The following is a 19616-nucleotide window of genomic DNA, read 5'->3' as shown; positions in this document are numbered from 1 at the left end:
GGCAAGCTGAGGCAAGACCCTGGAAAAGGAAGATATCAGGATGTATGTATGCATGCAAGACAGTACAGGCCTGTACATGTTGTAATGCCTTTTCTCTGTATCACATGGTGTGACCTTGCCCAGCAGTGCCCATTCCCCACACCAAAACGTAACCAAACTCTGTTCCACTCCCACTTCTCCCTTGTTGGGTAGTGTCTTGTCCCTGCCTCTGGGCCCTGTCCCCTGGGGAAAAAGCCCCAACATAGGGCGGGGCGAGGTCTCTCTGGCACTGGCGAGCCATTGGGAAGAGCTCCAGCAAAGCAGGCAAGGACTAAAGAATAAAAGCTGATATATCCCACCTGGTGATAGAGAACAGACTCTTTCCTTTTGCTATCGGCGGTCGTCTAGTCTTGTGAAGAAACACCACGTGTACAAGTCTGTACTAGCCCATAGCTAAGCGCTGTTACTAAGAAACATAGATATTGTTGTCAGGCTTGTAAGGCATATAAATCAGCAGTGTGTTCAATAAAATTGGCTTCATGATGCAAACCATGGGAACCTTGTCTCTTCAATCTCCCAACAACAAGAACGAAATCACCGCACTAAGTAAGTTTGAAATCTAATAAACATATAACACAGTCACATAATTTATCAGTCATGGTCAGCTGATTTATTAAATATTTTACACTGTCCCCCATAACATCCTTCTCTATATCAGAGAAAAATGAATTTGTTGGGTGGACTGTTTGGTGTATGAGCAATTGGCTGGAGAGTCGTATCCAGAGGACAACAGTCAATGGCTCAGAGCCCCACTGTGCATCAGTGACAAGTGGTGTCAAGAAGAAAAGGCTCTAGGGAGACCTTTCTGTGGCCTTTCAGTACTTACAAGAGAGATGTCAACAAACATTTCAGCAGGACTTCTTATGATAAAACAAAGGGCTTTAAAGTAAGAGATGGTTAATTTAGAGATAAGTAAGTTTTTTTACAGTGGGGGTGGTGGAGCACTGGCACAGGTTTCCCAGAGAGATAGGAGATGCCCCATCCCTTGAAACATTTGAGATCAGATTGGACAGAACTCTGAGCAATCTGATCTGGTTGAAGACCTCCACTCATGGCAGGGAGGTTGGACTAGAAGTCCTTTAAAGGTCTCTTCCAACCCAAACCATTCTATGATCTTCGTCTGCACTTGTCTGGAAGGGGAAGGACAGCCTGTGAACCAGCTGGGTGGGAAAAAGTTATGCAGAAAAGGACTTGTTATCTTGGAAGCAGCAAATGCACGTGAGTCAGCAGTGCACTTAGGGACTAGAGAAGGTCAACATTATCCCTCCACAATGGTCTGAGGCTGGAGCACAGGCCCTGCTGAGAGGCAGAGGGGAATTTTCAGTCTAGAAAAGTGGTTTGGGGGCACATAAAGCAGCTTTCCTTTACCTGAAAGGTCATCAAGACAAAGTGAGGTTCCAACAGTGATACATGCTGGCAGAATGGGGAAAAAATTGTGTAATTTGAAACAGGAGTTCCAAATTGGATGTGTGCTTCAGACTTTTTGCCCATGAGGACTGCCAAGCAGTGGCACAGAGAGGTTGTGCAGCCCTCATCCTCAGAGACTTTGATATCTGTGTCCTGGTCTGGGCTCACAGCGGATCCTGCTGTGAGCAGAGGAGACCTCTGAGGTCCAGGCTGAATGATCCTATTCTAATGATAATGTTTGCAGCAAGTCAGTGGTTTCTGGAAAAGTTAAAATACATCATTTACAACCTGGGGTTGGGAGGGGTGGTGGGAGGGAAAGCAAGCAGAATGCACTTTTTTTTTGTAACTCATTCTAAGACATGCTATTGAAAATGTATTTCATTTCAGATATGTCTATTTTCAAATGCAAGTTATTTCATTCTTAGTTACAGATTTTAAAATGTTGCCAGCTGTCATCTTAAAATTCTTCTACACTTTTTTGCCAGTCAATTGTCTTTGATTATTTTTTTTAGCTGTAAGACCATATTCCTTACTTAAAAAATATTACTATGGATGCTGTGATATTATAATTTTTAAGGGTGTACGCAAAGATTGAATAAGCTTCTCTACCCCAGGCATTCTCAACAAATGCTGTTCTGCCATGCTTAGATAGTGTGAGTTCGTTCTACTCTTCATAATCCCTAAATCTGTTTGAGAATCATTATTCTCAAAGTTGTCACTCTTTTCCCATTGTGAGGGTATATTCTGCATTTTATGTTACTCAGTATACAATTTTGTATATGGCTATACTGAAATGCATTTTTCCCAGCATTATCTTAGTTCACTAAAATAGTCTAGATTGTTTGGCATCAACAGTCTATTTTCAGTGTTATTTACTACCTCTCTCCTTCTTGCATCACCCAAAGATTTCAACAGTTGTAATTTTATATACACCTAGAAGATATGCATACAAATAACAAATGACTGCTGATCTCTCCCCAGTCTCTTTCAATATATGACACCAGCCTAGGTTCAAATTAAGAACCCAAAATTCATGGAAAAAGTAAGAGTAAGATTCTAAAGTGAAAGAAAGATGATGTTAACTTCATTCTGAGGGATATAAATACTGGATTTACAAATATGAGCTAGACTAGTCTTCTTAGGAATAAATAAACATCTTAGCCCTCCTTTTGCTGCTTGAGGAAGAAATGAATGCGACAAGACTACCCAGGAATAAGAAACTTCCCAAGAAATCAAGCACTATGTCCCTTGAAGCAGAATACTACAGCTACAAATCTCAACTTCTGTTAAGTATTAAAGTTCCCAGTGCAACAGCAGCAAATAATGTATTCTGACCTCCTTCTCCAGTATTTAACAGATTCTTATTCCTTCTCCTGAGAAGCACAGCAAATATAAAAAAATGAATACACTAAATCTCAAATCTATAATACTAGACTCCTTTTAGTTTTTTTCATTATACTAAAAGAATCCTGCAGAATTGCAAATACTGCAAGTCTGATGTATGGTAGTAGATGTTTAAATTTTAAGACATATTCAAATGATGAGGTACTGAAATATAGCTTAAATTCAATTCCCAATTTATACAAGGGACAGTTACCCTTCACTTTATCTGTGCTTTGAAGTAAATAGGAGACATTTTAATTAGTAGTCCTTAAAAATATAGTTTCTTATTATTATTTTGTAAAGGAATAATTAGGATCATTGAGAAATTAAAAAACCGAGACATTAACAATAAAGCTTAAAACAGCATTCAACTCAGATACTTTATTCACAGTGCCATACAGTTTTCCAAATATCTCAGCATTTCTAAATTTTCTTTTTAAAACCAATCTATTATGCAAATAAATACATAATGCTCCATTTTCTTAAGTATAAAACTAACTCTGTTTGCAATAGAGGATTATGCTAAAAATAAAATCTTCCTAATGTACTTGCCATCTAGTGTGAAACTAATTAAAATGTAAACTGTTCTTTCATAACTTCACAGCATATGTTATTTAACAAAGAATACGTAGCAAAATGTCTGGGCCAAACTTGAACTACTGGATATCATGCAAACACTGTTTCACACTGTGAATTTCAGTGTCTCAATCCATTAGTCCCTCCTTGAAAGTCCAGTATCCTGCTGTGCATATCAAGAGCTCAAGACAAGCATGGCAGGCATCCAGGTTCTCCTCCTTTGCCAAACTCAGAAACATACTTGCATAATGGAAAAATTTTAAAAGATCAGTCAAAGCCTCCAAACAGCAAATATCCTACATACTTTGACCTATCAAAGGTTATGAAATGACCATCAGTTCAATAGCTTCCATCTTGTCCCTTGTTTTCAACAGAACAGAGAAGTGCAACGGCCACAGAGACTCCAAGCCCAGACACCATTCTACTCCCTGCGCTTCTCCCTCCACTGTTTTTCCAGAGCTTTCTGCTTATCTGCCTGAATGTTTGACTCTGTAATCAGATGATAACACAGACATAGGACGAATGGGATAAACAACTGTAGTTTCACTTGCAAAGTAAATTAATACAAACATAAATATCTAGACACAGAATGTAGCCCCACATACTATCAGTTTATTCTTTATTTTGAAAAATATGGAGATTGAGATGAGATGAGATGAGATGAGATGAGATGAGATGAGATGAGATGAGATGAGATGAGATGAGATGAGATGGGATGATGAGGCTTTCACTCCACTCCTTCACATTCACAATACCTGCAATTCTGAGGCATAGCTCCTACTAATAGACTATTAGATCTCACCAGTTCACTGTTTTCTTTCTTTAAATCAGAACAAAGACATCAATACAACCAAGAAAAGATGATATCTAGAAGTACACAGAGTTTGGAAACAGAGATAATCATAGTCTAGCTACCACTGACTTGTGCTTTCAAGATTTCCCCCGACCTAGAAAGTGACCAAAAAAACCCCACATTCCTTTTCAAAAATGTTGTTTCAAAATAAAACCAATTATGGAATGGTGAAGTAAGTTCAAAGCCTGCTCTAATCAAATATACCAAGGTCAGGTTGTTGAGGAATTCATGAAGAGCTATGGGTTAGGGCAAATTTAGGGAGGACACCCCTAAATGGCACCCTAGGACAAGCCTGTTAGGACTTGCAGTCAATGTTCTTTTGAATTATGCCAATCTACACATGTGGATTTAAAAAAAAATCAGCAGACTGTTCCGGGACTGGCCACAAGCAGCTGTCTATGCCTCTGTCTCTTGTTACTTATCTACACCCTCTTTCTAAATATAGTATCTTGGTATTTGCTGTTTTGCCTTCTAGGTATTTTTGATACCTCCACAGGTATGAATATCTCTTTAAGTACCTCTAGCATACTGACAGTGCACCCCAAAAGCAATTATTCTTTCAACAGTACATTTCCTATGTTCTCATTTCCTCTGTTCCTATATTAACAAAATAACTCTTTATGCTAAAGGTGTAATTGAGAGGTTAAGTCAATTTCTAAATTGCCTTTTCTTTTTTTAAATTAATATTGATTCAATGTTCCATTTGATATGCACAGCTCTATGAGGTGGTAGCAACACCACATACTGTGGTCTGAAAAAGTGAGAACCTTTTTTTAAGAGGTGTAATGAAAGACTCAAGTTTTCTCTTAGGGTATTTCCAGATATGAGTATTAACAAAAATATATCCTTGTTTTGTTGATTCTTTGAATAAGAACAAAATCTGCACGTAAAATTTTGCCATACCCTGACAGTCCTTGAAGCATTTTTTGAATAAAACCAATTTTTTAGTGCAAAGCACATCTTCAGGACAACCTACAGAAACTTAAACACATTTAATAGATGCTTCAGGACTGTACATATATGAAATTATTCTTATAACTGACCTCTGTTTTATGTGTGTATCTTGATGAGGACCAAGAGTAAAGGAAAAAGAGGAGGGAAAGAAAAGAAAGTAGAAAAAAGGAGTGTCACAGTTAAGATACCACTGTATTATTTTGTATATGTACTATACCACCAAATTCAGCATAAGTATTTCAATATTTGACATTACTACATTTGCTAAAGTTGATGCCAACAATATAACAGCTTTTGTAGCTCAAGATCTTTTTCTGTCACTCATTGTCTCTTCACTGTGTGAAAACAGAAGGGTCAAGTTGCACTCTGGCATATCCATTTCTATTTATTAAAGCAGCTAGGTTTTACGGCACACAAATCTTGAGAAACATGAGACAATGAAAGAACATGCATTAACAGAGAGTACTTAATGTTATCTCTACTCAGCAGCACCAAGTGCCTGTAATAGAACAAGTCTGTTGTAATTCCATAAAAGATAAGATTTATACATCCTAGCACTTGTGCTATACACTGATGAACAGCATAAAATTAACATAATTGTTCTTCAGGGCTACAAAACATGTTTTCTTTTGCAGTTTAATTGACCATGATTAGATTGACCTTTTCTCTCTAATTGTAACTACAGTAGACCAATTAGGCAAATAGTCACCCCTATCATTATAATATGCAAAAGCAGAAATATCAGACTTTAATCAACTTTTCATGCTGATGTTACAGCAGATCAGTATTTCACACTCGCATACATGAGTGAAAGCTAGAGTGAAAAAAATTTGTTTAATTCATGTACTTCGATGAATTAAAAGGGACAACTATAGAAAGGAAATATTAGAACTATTTTAAATCCCTTGATCTCCTCAATAGTGGGTCCTAAATGAACATTTATGTCCTTCACTATTACCATAATATTTTTTGATAACAATTCATACTTTCACTTAAATTTTGGCTCACTTAGCGCCCCTCCATTGTAAGTAGTAAACTAGATACTTTTATACAGACATTCCAAATCACCTCTGCATATCAAAAATACTCAGCAATTCATAACATTTGGATTTTTACATTAGACAATTCAGTAATAGAGCTGTCTCCTTGTTTTTCATTCCCTCTTCCTCTTCTCTGGAGGTATTTACTGTCCACCTCCAAAGATGAGGTAACAAAACCACAAAACTCTTTGTGCTGAGCTATTATTCAAAATGCCCATAACCGTTGATGGGAAATTGCAGAGTATCTTGTTTTAGTATAGGGATTTTTTCACAAGATAGAAATGCACAGCTACCAGTAATGTTGAAAAACACTGAAATTAATCTCTTATAGAATGGGTGTTACTAGGATTTGAATCCTCTTTTAAAAAGTAATGTTACAAGTAGCTTGGGAAAACTGTATCAGTTTTTTAAGACTAAGTTCATAATATAGACTTTGTAATATATCATTAAGTTTGATCATATTTTTAGACTAAGTCTGGACACCGTACATTTATCAGTAAAACTTGTATGTTGAAACACATATCCTTTATGGAAGATTCTGTAAAAAAATTCATTTTGATGTTCCTGAACAAACTCTGCATAATATGCACGAATAATACACCTTTATATATACAGACATTACCCTGCATTTAATATTTCAATGCAAAAAATATTTTGAAATTCCAGGAAAAAATTAAAGCACTCCATTGAATGATGAAACCTTTATGGAGAAAATTGTAAAACATCACCTCACTGAGGAAGATTTTTTTTTTTGTAAAAGTGGAGGGATTTTGTGCAACTTTTGTTTCTAGACATTTACAAACATATCACAAGTCAATGTTGTTTTTTAACTTGAACACAGCTGGGTTACCTATGTAAACTATGCCACCAGTGAATTTTGAAATACTGTAAGCTGAGAGGTGATGCTTAGCCGAAGTAACTAAGACTTATTTCTTTCTCCCTGTAGCCCTTGAAACATGCAATTGTTCAGCATCACAGGTAAGGAGATACATGAGTAAGATATTACTATAAAAACTAGTTTTTACTTGTATTTCAATTCTCTTCTTTTGAATTCTGGAAGCTAAATGTAAAACTAAAAACAAACCCAAACCAACCTTATTTTTCTTGGAAGTTCATACAGTTTTAAAATAGAATGGATTTTTGTGTTTTTATGCTGAATTGAGGGTTGAATATAACCTGAAATTTCTGAGCTACTCTTGCTATTATATAAAACCAAGAGCATCCATTACAGTCAGCTCCAAGCAACAATAATTATTGGCAGTTCTGTTGCTACTGTCATCAACCTGAGATCAGAAACAGGCAGCAAAGCAATCCAAATGGAGGCCACTGTGCACAACTAAGCAATGTAGAATGTATTTTCTTCTTTCTCCGGCTGCCCCAGGAATTTTATCATCTAAAATTCCTGACACGGTCCCCCAGGCCAGAAGATTATTAATGGATGAAAGCTTGAGCATGCACTTTTTATTTCTGCCTTGCTGAAATGCTAAAGGATGGCACAAATTTTCCAAGTTAAACTCTGCTGGTTAATAATTATTATGTCTGAAAGTAGAAATGGGACTACAGTTTGCAATACGGATTAGAAAACCACTTTCTTTAAGCAAGCGTAGCAAATGGATATGTATTTTATACATGTATGAAATATATCACATATGTGAAGAAAAGCAGTCTCACAATACAGCCTCCAAAATTTAAAGGACCACTTTAAAAGAAATCAAAACCACTACATACAGAGATGTAAAAAAAGAAACCTCTGAAAACTATCAGCCAAAAGAAGTACATAGATTGGAAGAAAATAGAACTATACAGGGTAAGATCTTCTGCTTTAAGTAATTTATTCACAGTAGGCAAGTATTTTCAGTATCTGAAAAGACCGAATAAATATTTGTATGGCATCTGACAGGCCTTTCTCAGTAATATCTTGTACATATTTCAGCCTAACAAGCATATTGTTATGCCCTGTTGATAAAAAGCTCCCAAGAGCAGAAAAGCAATTTATGCAATAGAAAGGTACCTAGACTTCATGAGTAAAATTTACCTTAATCGATTCAATAAGGACACAAATATTTCAAGAATTCTCAGTGACACTAATCAGAACCACAAAAAAATTAAGTTTGTTAGATCCTAAGTCAATTAACGTATAATTTATAAACATATTGAAAATATGTTGGAAATAATCTATTTTATATACCAAACACAGAATTAATTGAGGGCTATAAAAAGGCCTTTTGTGTTCTGTTAGTATTGCGCAAATCAAATGTATCTCCTGAATTTACCCTTCTAATTCAGTATGGCTTGATATTTTTTCCCTTTTATATATCAGCTCATGCTTGATTTTCCAGGCTGAAATAAACTGTGCAACTTCAGTAGTATTGAAAAGGACTTTGAAAGAGCGTAGAAACATGAATTGGCTGAACTGTATTAACTCCTAATAAAGTTAAGCTAATAGCAATATGTATCTGAAAAGTTTAAGAGGAGGGTAGAACAATTCATAGATAATCCACTATACACACCTGTGAGTTTGAAATTCCGTTTTAAAAATTAATTCCCATTGTTCAACAGTAGATGGAGAGCAATAAGTAGCCTTTGGGTTCTGTTCTATTCTGCACTGGGCAGGGTCCACAAGCAGTTGATAATACTCCTGGTAGACAGGCTTTTTAGATGCTGCATCCAGCCTCAGGTTTTGAAACAAAAAGTTTAACATCACTAACTCTTGGTAAAGTCTGCCTGAAATGTACTATGGCTCCAGCAAAAAAAATATTACTGTTACTCCTCAAGTAACAAATTATAATAAATCAGACTTAGAAACTTGCCTAGATGTAACTCTTAAGACTTCCCTAAGTCTTCTTAAGTCTTAAGACTTCCCTAAATAGAAAGCATTCATACAATACCTTTACCAGACCTACTCATATGCAAACATCCGTTATCACCAATCAAGAGAGTATATAATATATGTATGTGTACATTTACATACAAAAAATTAAATAAAAAAGCAAAAGCATAAACTTCAAGATACATTATTTTTGAAAGAAAAGTAATAAAATATATTTAAAAAATCAAAATAATTCTGAAACTATAACTGCACTGATCTCAAATAACAAGTGTAAGGTGTACTTTAACACACAATTTTTTTTTGTGTGAAACCAGATGTATCACGTATCATGTATAGCTTGTTATTCTGCTGACTTCTATTAAATGTTCATTTAGAAGTACATTAGTTAATTTTATCGGAAAGGAACTACAGTATTAATCCTTATTGACCTGTCATTTCTATTTCTTTTTCCTAAAAGTGAACAAAATACCAATCTTTTTTATTTTACTATTCACAGACTTTCCACAAAGCTTTCCAGGTAGGTTAATATTTCACTGTAGCTTGCCTTCCCTCTGTCTGCAGGAAACTTAAGGACGAAGTCAGGAAAACACTACTGGCAGTGTTTTGCCTCCAGACAATCCTTTTTATTAGGAATATTTTTCATTTACTAGGGATTCATATACCTCATTGAAACACCTGTACTAATGACAAACTGGCAGGTGTTGGTAAATCAGGCTAGCTACAGCATGTCAAGAGGAAACAGGTACTTTTCTCAAAGTAGTAGAAGTACTACTGTATAGAACTAAGCAGATCCAAGAAAGCAAAGGTTTCTTTTCCTGTGTGCAACTAAGCAGCTAAGCACAGATGGGATTTTCATCAGAAAAAATGATCATGTCAAAGGCAACAACCACCTATAAAAATGTTCTAAGGTAACTGAGAAAAAACCATGAAAATCTGAAATATAAAGAACCGAGTGCAGGTAAACTAGTTTTCTTTTAACTCTATCCTTTGGAAACAAGATAGAAAGTCCTGTTGACTCTACCTCATGCTCTGGGAGGTGTTGCAAGGATGAGGGATGACAACAAATACAGAAAACAACCACAGTCTTTGGAAACAAAGTTTTTGATGCTGTGCTGCAAGGGAGCAGACTACAAACCTCAGTCTGGAGTGACTGGAACTTGGCAAATTTGTTCCAATGTTCATTATTAGGAATTGCTCTTAACTCTCTGACTACCACAGGCTCATAACCATCTGCTAAATGCCACAGGCTAGATAAATTAGACTTTATCAGATAAAGTCTGAAGGGGATGGCCAATTAAAACAAGAAATAAAACTGAGTAGGAGGAGGTAATTTGTATTGGAAAGACATGGAAAGAATGAAGGCAAAACATGAATTTTTTGACTCTTCACTGTAAGCATTAACATCAATGATGCTGGTATCAATATATCTCACATTCCTTGTGGGCCTTCTCTGGGACTTCCTTGACCAATACATTTTCCAGAATTAGGAGATAATGGTCTGTCCAAACACGTCATAACAAACTTTGAAAAATTGGAAGGAAGATGGCAAGGAAATGGTGAACCTCGCTTCACCTATCTCCACCTGTCTTAACAACCAAAACAAAAACCAACAGAAAAGGTTAGTGTGAGAGTTAAAGAATGGATAAGGTTGGCAGAGGCCTGGAAGGCACCTAGAATCCTTGTCTTTAAGGAGGAAGACTCCACAGCCTCTCTGGGCAACCTGTGCCAGTGTGGTCAGTCACCATCACAGTGAATAAATGTTTTCAGATATTCAGAGAGAATCTCCTGTGCTTCAGTGTTTGCCTACCACCTGTCACTGGGCACCACTGGAAAGAGCCTATCTCTGTTCTCTTTGCTCCCTTGTTTCATGTGTTTATGCACATTGAACCTTCTGTTCTCCAGGCTGAACAGCCCCAGTTCTCTCAGCCTGCCCTCACAGGATGGCTGCTCAAGTCCCTTCATCTTATTTATGGTCCTTTGCAAGACTCTATCCAGTATGTCCATGTCTTTCTTGTACTGGGGAGAAAGAAATGGACATAGCACTCTCAGCATGCCAGAATGACAGAATTTCTAGAAATTGTAAATGAGATATAAATGTATTTGACAGTAAAAAATTTGAGCTATATTTAATATGGGCAAGACTTTGGCTGTCTTTTCTGTCTGTATAGAACTGTGAGGCCTGGCAACACTCTGCCCCTCTGAAAGTTAGCTTGACAAGTAGGCTGAGTCCTGGCTCCCTTCAGGCACATCGAGGTGAGTATTTAGCAGTTTCTTCTCTACTCCATGAGACTAAAAACTAGATGTATGGACTGAATGAAGTCTCAGACCACTTCACCATGGTTCTGAAAAACAGCAATTCACAATCACAAGGCATGAACAGAAGTAATTAAGATATCAAGCAAAGGGACACATTCTTTGTGTTGCTTACCTGTTTTTTCCCCGACTGTAGGCATCACTGTGATCACAACTTTAGGTTACTGTTTATTTTTCTCCTTACATCACTACTGCATTTTGAGAACTACCAAGTTATTCATTCTCTGAGCTGACAGTTATTCTGTCAGCTCAACTTCCACTTCATCACCATCTTCCTCTTCAAGCTGACTACAGCTTTTCAAAGATACATTAAATTCCTGTATCCTTTATAAATCAGTACGTATTGGTTAATCTTGAATTCTAAACACAAAATATCCCTACATTTAACATCACAGAAAATTTGGAATATACCAGCCTTCTTTGGTTTTAACAAAAGAAAATCAGGAATCACTGAGTAACCTAATCAGGGCTGAAGATAATTTGTATGCAGCATCTGACATATTTCCTGTTTTACATGACTGCATGATCCCACCGTAAGATGAGTTTATGCCCATGCACACAAAGAAAAAAAAATCAAATAATTGCAATTTTTTTTTCATTTTAAGCTTAGAAGCCATGCAGCGGGAAATTGTCTAAAGTGGATTTAGAACATGGCTATGTTCCTTCCAAATGGTATTTATACTGGATATACTGACAGGCTCTAAACAATACAGTCAGTGCTCTAAATCATTGGAACACCCATTCCTTTTTCTCTCATCTTTTCAAGTACTGTGTCTATTCATGTCTATTCATATATGGTGAATTATAGCTCGAGCTCGCAACCTCAGAATATAACAGTAATTGCAATAAAGACTACATCTTCTTTTCTGAGCCTTGGTAGGTTGGATTTTTTTTTTTTTTTTTTCCTGTACTGCTTTAAATTATAACACTGGAAGTATTTTATGTGTACAGAAATGATATATATACACAAAACCTTTCAGTTTTCATGATGCACTGAGGAATCAGATTTATAACACACTGTCCATGTCTTCAGGGAGCATTGCACTTTCTTAATTTCTGTAAGGAATTCCAGAAAATCATCAAGCCACATTTTTGTGTCGAGTCTGCCATTTTTAATTATTAGCAACTAAGTTTAAGGAATTTCTCCTTTGGATTAACAAGTGCATACCTATCTCGCAGAATGGGGTTTTTTATGCCACAACTCATAAAAATTTTTAGGTTGATGATAGTCTCTTGCACTAAATTACGAACTAATCAAAGGAGATACTTATCATCTCAAGTTTTTTACACGAGAATTGTCAGACTTAATCACCCTCCTCATACTTTCAGTATTTACAGACCATCATTTATCATACATTTCAGCAGTGTGACAACAGTAGACTGTTTCTCCCATTTTTCAAGTTAAGACAGATAAAAGCATGGCAAATAATGACAAGAGCTTGAAAGTTTTACTCTCTCTGATTACATCCATTTCCACCAAAAAAATGGTCCCTAAAAATCTATTTAATACCAACTTTATTTCTGTTATAGAGATAAGTAGAATTAGCAAGCTAAAGCCTCAATAAATGGAAAGTTACACTTATATAAACTGCATTCATATTTATCATTTGTTAAACTCTGCAGATAGTATGAGAGAAATCTGTTTTAATCAAATGTTTGTAAAAATTGATTTCTTTGATAACAATGCTGAAGAAACAGTTCACAGAAGCCTTTATAATGTGGGTTTGGGGCATGTTAATAGAAGCTGAAAGGACAACTAACACTGCTAAGGTTAGTGATTTCTGGGGTAGCTACCAAGATACATGTGGAATCATAACCCACATTCTTTTTCCATTGCACTGACAAGTAAGAAAACATTTAAAACAAAGATACCCAGAATGGCACAAATATACAGCCACTGCTTGATTCTGAAGGAAGTTTATCCTGCACTCATGGGTGTGAAAGGTGCCATTCTCACACAAGTGCGAAAACTTAATTATGTAAGATACCACTTCAGTAAAATAAGGTATGAGTGACAACTCCCCAGTCTACCAAAGGAAACACGGCAAAATAAACGCTACCTTGGTGTTCACAGAACCACAAAAACTGAGCTTTGGGGGATCCATGCTTGGAGCAGCCTGTTCTTTATGAATTGTACCCCATGGGAAAAAACCACACTGGAGCAGTCCTTGAAGAACTGCAGGCCATGGGCAGGATATACACTGGGTAGTTTGCGCAGGAGAGCATAGAAGTGTGGGACAGGGTGGTAAGGATACCTTAAATTCCTGAGAGGTGGGCACCCAGCCACTTCTCAGCTCACCTTCTCAGCAGGACTGAGGAAAAAAACAAGATGAAAAAGGCCTGTAGGTCTAGATAAGGATTAGGAGATCACTTGCCACCTATGCAAAGCAGACTTAGTTTGGAAAACTGATCTAGTTGCCAATTAGACAGAGCAGGATAATGACAAATAAGAACAAACTTAAGAACACTCAGCTGCCATTTTTTGCTGGGCAAAGTTTACTCCCAGCTCCCTCCTCTTTTCTCCCAGAAAGAGTAATGTGTAATGCAGGTTGCAGTCAGTCCACAATACTTTTCTCTGTTGCTCCTTTCTTCTCATGCTCTTCCCCTGCTCCTGTGTGGGTGTCTCTTTTAACTTTATCCTACTACCCTGAACTAATCACAAAGGGTTTGGTTTTTGGGATTTTTTTTAGGTTTTTTTCATAATCATTAAAAAAATAAATACAAGCCTCAGAATTTAAGGTCAACAAAGAAAAGTGCCATGCTTAGGTACATCCTTTGTACAACTTCTATGCTTTGTTCTGAATGAAAAAGAAAACTTGACAGTTAGTCTCAAATAATTTCACAAAACATCTGCAGGGTGAAGCAAATTTTCTTCTAAATTTAATTTAAAAGTATGACATTCAAAAGAATAAGTAATTTTAAAAGTAAAATTGATTTGTTTTACATTCTTTCAGTTTTTATTGAGTTCAAGTTTTTAATGTAGCTGACTAAACATCTCATAAATCTGCAGAGATCTCTAAGTAGATCATCTTCCAGATAACTTGGAATAGATGAAATTAAATTAGAATTAAGAATTGGTAGTATTCACCTAGAATGATTCATTACAAATAGTGTATAAAAGTATGGTTATTTTCTGGACAACCTTACCATATCCACAAGTCCAGATTAGACAAAATTACATGAATAAGTACTAATGCTCTTGAAGAACATTGCAACTTCAGTCATATCTAAAGTGATGAATACTAAGATGCTAATACTAAAATTAGCACTGTAGTCATCACAGTTAAAATGGACATTTTTGATTAGGAAAAACATAGGCAAGATGAAAGCCTTGAATTTTTCCTTTGGAAGCAAATTCATTAAAATAAAATATTTGATGCTTATTTCATTGAAATACCCATCAAATATGCAGAGACTCTCAATTTCAGGAGGAGAAAATTTTTCTCTTATTTTTCCAGAAAATAATTCTAGTTTTCATTAATCTTGAATTTTATTAAAAATACACTGTAAAGAACTGAGCTACTATTGTAATGCTCATGTCTACGAATGAAATGTTGGGGCATTCACGTATACCAGCAGCTCTGGGACTAAACAGAGTGAGCTAATCTCCTGCTGAAATGATCTTCAGCACTATCCTCAACGCATCCAACTGAATTTCTTTTGTATACTGACTTCCTGACTACTCTCCATTTCCTACGGAAATATCCATATTTTCAAGTTCCTCTGTCTTGGACTCCAACTATAAGCCTCACCAACAAATCTTAATCATTACAGTATGGGTAGACTGTCCCATTCCACTGCCAATGGATAAACTCTGGTTTATCCATAGTGGATTTTCATGGAAACGCAAAAGAAGAAAGAGTATTTTTCTCAGAAATGGAACAATGAGACTACATCCAGGTTTTCCACCAGCGCTAACAGCTAAAGGAGGTGCACATTAATGCCTCTCATCCCCCTGTCACTAACCAGGAGTCCAATGATGGTAAGCGGTACCAGCACAAGGTCAATAAACAAAATTCTCACTCTTTAATGTGCCATGGAGATATTGCGTATCAACCTCGGAGTCACAACCATAACCTGCCTTCAACAACATCCAGATGCTCTGCAAATCTTAGCACCTGCTATCAAAGTCGCCTATAATGTGTGAAAGAAATAACATGAAAAAATACAGCTGTCTTGAGACATTATTACAAGAACATGTAACACCACCTACAGAAGAAGAACCAAAGTTCTTAAATGGTTGGAAAATACTGTCCTTTGACTACAAAACCAATTACAAATTATTTTGTATTGCAGGTGGAATCTTATCCTGGGTGACTGGCAGTGCCATGGCACAAAAAAGTCTCACTGCACCTGTAATGCCTTATCTGCACTATTCCCTTCTTTCTAAGAAGAAATACAGATACAGTAGGGACTGGCAAACATCCTCCATACAAATATTACACAAATAAAAGGAAATATTTTAGTAAGAGGATGACTGAAGCAAGCAGAAACACTCTTAAAATTTCACAGTCATTGCATAGCTTTTAAATGTCTGTCCCCATGGTGAATTATGTAACACAGATGCTGAAGTGAATTGCAACTCTCAGTCCATAGCGATGAGATTCTCAAAAAAAGTTAGACTGCCTGCTAAAAAAATCAGACTGATCATTATGGATATAATAAATAACAGACGTTCCTCAAACTATTAAAAAACCCACACACCCCTGAAAACTCTGCCAGCACATCATACTACATTTCCTTAAACCTCCGTAAGATTTATTTCTAGATGTTCTCTTTTTACTTCATGAATTGAAATTCAAAAGAACAAGGGCAGTGACCACAAAAACAACTTCAAGGGGATAAGGTTACCAAAAGCAAGCTTCAGAGTATATTATTCACCTCACCATGTACAAAGAACTCAATCCTTTCAAATTGCAAAGACTTGATATAATCTACTCATGACGCATATGAAAAGAATTTGCAAGCTTAGTTTTGTTCATATTTGAAAGAAGTAGGATTGTTTCTATAACAAACAAACAGTCTGAAAAACAGTTTATGAAGCTTCTGAGTGAGCTGTAATACACAGAGAAGAAATCATTATGTTAGATTACTTCAATAGGTGTTTTATGATATTGCTTAATTCACAACTTTTAGTAACTTTTTTACAAGCCACCAGAAGAGACCTATTTTTTCCTTAATTTTAAAACTAATGTCTAGAATATCTCAACTGAACATATTTTTTGCCTTAGATAAAAGTGATTTTTTTTTTACTACCCCCTAAGCTTTTTAGATGCTATGTCCAAAACAAAAAAGAGATCTAATCAAAACACAGAAATAATGGTCCTCCTCAATTCTCGCATATGCAGAAGAATCACAGCACCAAAAATCGGAGCAAGTGCCTGCTAAGCTGAGCTCTTACACTCTGAAAATTTCAGTTACCTAAGAAGAAATGTAATGATTACAGGATTAACTCTAACACCATCTCACAAGCAAGAAAGGACTGTAAGTGTTCCAGAGTTATGTTCCTGCTTATGGGAAAGAATTTTAATGGATTTCTAGAAACAATCATGAAATCTAAAGTAAAGTTTTAAAACCAGTGACTTATTTCTGCCAAGCAATAATAAACTGCCTTTAAGAGCTACTTACCTCTTGTAAGTTATACCGGTATTTTAAAAACTTTCTCATTTTCTTTAACAAGCAATATTATGCACAAAGAAATGGTGCAAAATAGTCCTCCAAGGCTTTAAAGAAACCTTTGCCCTCAGTACTCCAAAGTGAGCAAAACACTGTCCTATTAAGTTTGAAAATATCTGGAATACAAGTCATATGTAGTTGGATCTCTTGACAATGGGGTGGGGAGTGGGGGAGAGGTGGAACTAATCTTTATTTTCAAACAAGGAGTCAGGAAAGGGGAGTGGGGGAGAGGTGGAACTAATCTTTATTTTCAAACAAGGAGTCAGGAAAAACATTAGACTGCTACTATCTCATATGCACTGGAAATGTATCAAGACACAGAATCTCCTCCGGCATTCCCTCTGACTATGAGCCACCCAATGGCATCAAATTAAAAAAAAAAGAAGAAAAAAAAAAAAAAAAGGTTAAGCTTAAATGATTAATAAACTAATTTACTTAGTTTGAACTAATTTGCATTTTAACCCAAGCACCTGAACAGTCTTGTGAGCTTCGGAAGGCTCACTCGTGTTCTCAAAGTGAGTACGCTCAAAATGCTCTGCTAAACTGGTGTTCACTTAAAATAAAGTCCTGTAGTTGTATCATGTTCCTTTTATATAATTTTCCATTATTCTCAGTTGAGCTTTTAGGAGTTCAGACTAGTATTCAGTTCAGGCTACTATCTGGAGTTTTGCCACTTTTAAAATACAAAAAAATATCTGAATTATCAAATAACTGCTTATGAATAAGTTTTACAGGCAATAAGTATTTTCTAAATCCACTTTTTTCTTTTTTAACTAGAAGATAATTCAAATTGCCAAACTTTAATTGTTATAGTAAGTTCTAACAAGTATGATCAGAAAAAAACCATGAAATGGAATACCTTAAGAAACAAAAATAAACAACTAAAAGTTACAGACAGAAGCAGATTATCTGTCACTGATGGAAAGGGCTTCCTTTTCTTGCTAAGATTCACAATTCTCATAATCCATACTCAGTGCGAAGTTTCAGAGTAATATGTGTAGAATTAAAATATATACTTATTATTATAATAATTCTAATGAAAGATTTTCAAGAACAGTTTGACAGCAGTTTGGATCAAACTTAGCAGATTGCCATACTCAAAACATTCAAGCAGATGGATATGTTTCTAAGTACTTTAATTAAAACCTGAAAACTGCCTGTTTTTTTAATTTGCATTTTAATTCTTATTATTTTTTCAAGCTTATCCTAGAATTTTCCAGTAACCTCATTCTGCATATGAAAATAAGGTCCTACAGACAGAAAGACGTGAGGCAATGAAATGCTTTCAAAACCAATGAGGTTGCATCAACGGTCTGACCTAAACCAACAAATCCAAAAAACTGTTTTAAAGACCAAAAGGAGTTATGGCAAAAGTTACTGGTACTTCCTATTGAATGCACTGCAACTTTATTACTTTCAGAACACTACACCTTCAACAAAGTCTGAGCTCATCTACACATCAGTATGTCCTTAATGACTTTTGAAAATCCTGAAAGCATACCTTATTTAAAAAAACCCAAGAAGTAATCATGGGAAAGAAGTACAATTGCTAGAACACATTATTCTGGTTTATATGAAACTGTTTTAGAAACCCTCTCTGTTAAAAGTGTTTCTTTCCTTTTTTTTTAAAGCATCAGTTATAATGATATAGTCTAGTAGAAGTAATTAATATTCCTTCTTGTGTACACTCAGGCACTGACTTTGAACAATTTTTTTCATTTTAAAAGAGACTCTTCACTTTTAAAATTCTCAGTTTTTATTTTTTATCTGATCTGTGATATAACTATACATAATCTTTGTCCACATACTTAATGTTGAAATAAATTAGTTGGTCTGAAGACTGGAATACAGCAGGATAGGAGGTATTCTGGTCAAAAAGAAAAGACTAGGTAATAACCTAGTTATTCTTCCATTCTCATTCTGGAGTTCTTTGTAAAAAAAACCCCAAAACCAACCAAAAAACTTCGTTGCTTTCTAAAAATATAGGAATTCCACTATTTAATTCACAAGTAATTTATTTTTGCTTACGTAGTCAAACGTTTTTCATTGTTTATGTGCATATAAATTTATCTAAATCCTGGACACATACTGAAGGAGTAAGCTCAATTGCAATTGAACACTTCAATCACACTTTGTAGAGAGCACATTCTCCTGAAATCTGTATGAAACAAATCAGTGCTGCCATCCAGTCATAGCTAAACTTTGCTCCATTACACAAATGGGCAAACACTCCACAAAATAGATGTCTGGATGATTTACCCAAAACAAGTAAGAACAAGCACTCAGCAAACACTGTTTGCTTTCATCAATATCCTCCAACCCCCAAGCCATGAGGAAGTATTCTCAACTAACACAACTAGTTAAATTTGCATTACACTGCTTTTGGATGCTCTAATGAAGTTACCTGTCATTAATGATCCAGTTGAGACACAGATTGAGAGAATTAAGGTTTTTGCATCTCTTTACTATTTCCATCACGGTTTCATTGTCCAGTTCTGTGATATGACGTAGATCCAAGCTCGAAAGATTTCTTAGCTATTGAGAC

General features: G+C 35.8%; 1 protein-coding gene across 1 annotated transcript in view; it reads right to left on the bottom strand.

The window, feature by feature from the left end:
• FBXL17 (F-box and leucine rich repeat protein 17) overlaps positions 1 to 19616 on the bottom strand; it is a 301707-nt gene that overhangs the window by 185392 nt on the left and 96699 nt on the right. The window contains exon 6 of the mRNA XM_040090897.2: positions 19476 to 19606. Coding sequence (XP_039946831.1) covers positions 19476 to 19606 — 131 coding nt within the window. The remainder of the gene's footprint in view (positions 1 to 19475; positions 19607 to 19616) is intronic.

The sequence above is a fragment of the Hirundo rustica genome, chromosome Z (genome assembly GCF_015227805.2).
Source record: "Hirundo rustica isolate bHirRus1 chromosome Z, bHirRus1.pri.v3, whole genome shotgun sequence".
In the NCBI taxonomy this organism is placed as follows: domain Eukaryota; kingdom Metazoa; phylum Chordata; class Aves; order Passeriformes; family Hirundinidae; genus Hirundo; species Hirundo rustica.
Note: the sequence above shows the minus strand (reverse complement) of the source record. Positions and strands in the feature narration are given on the sequence as shown.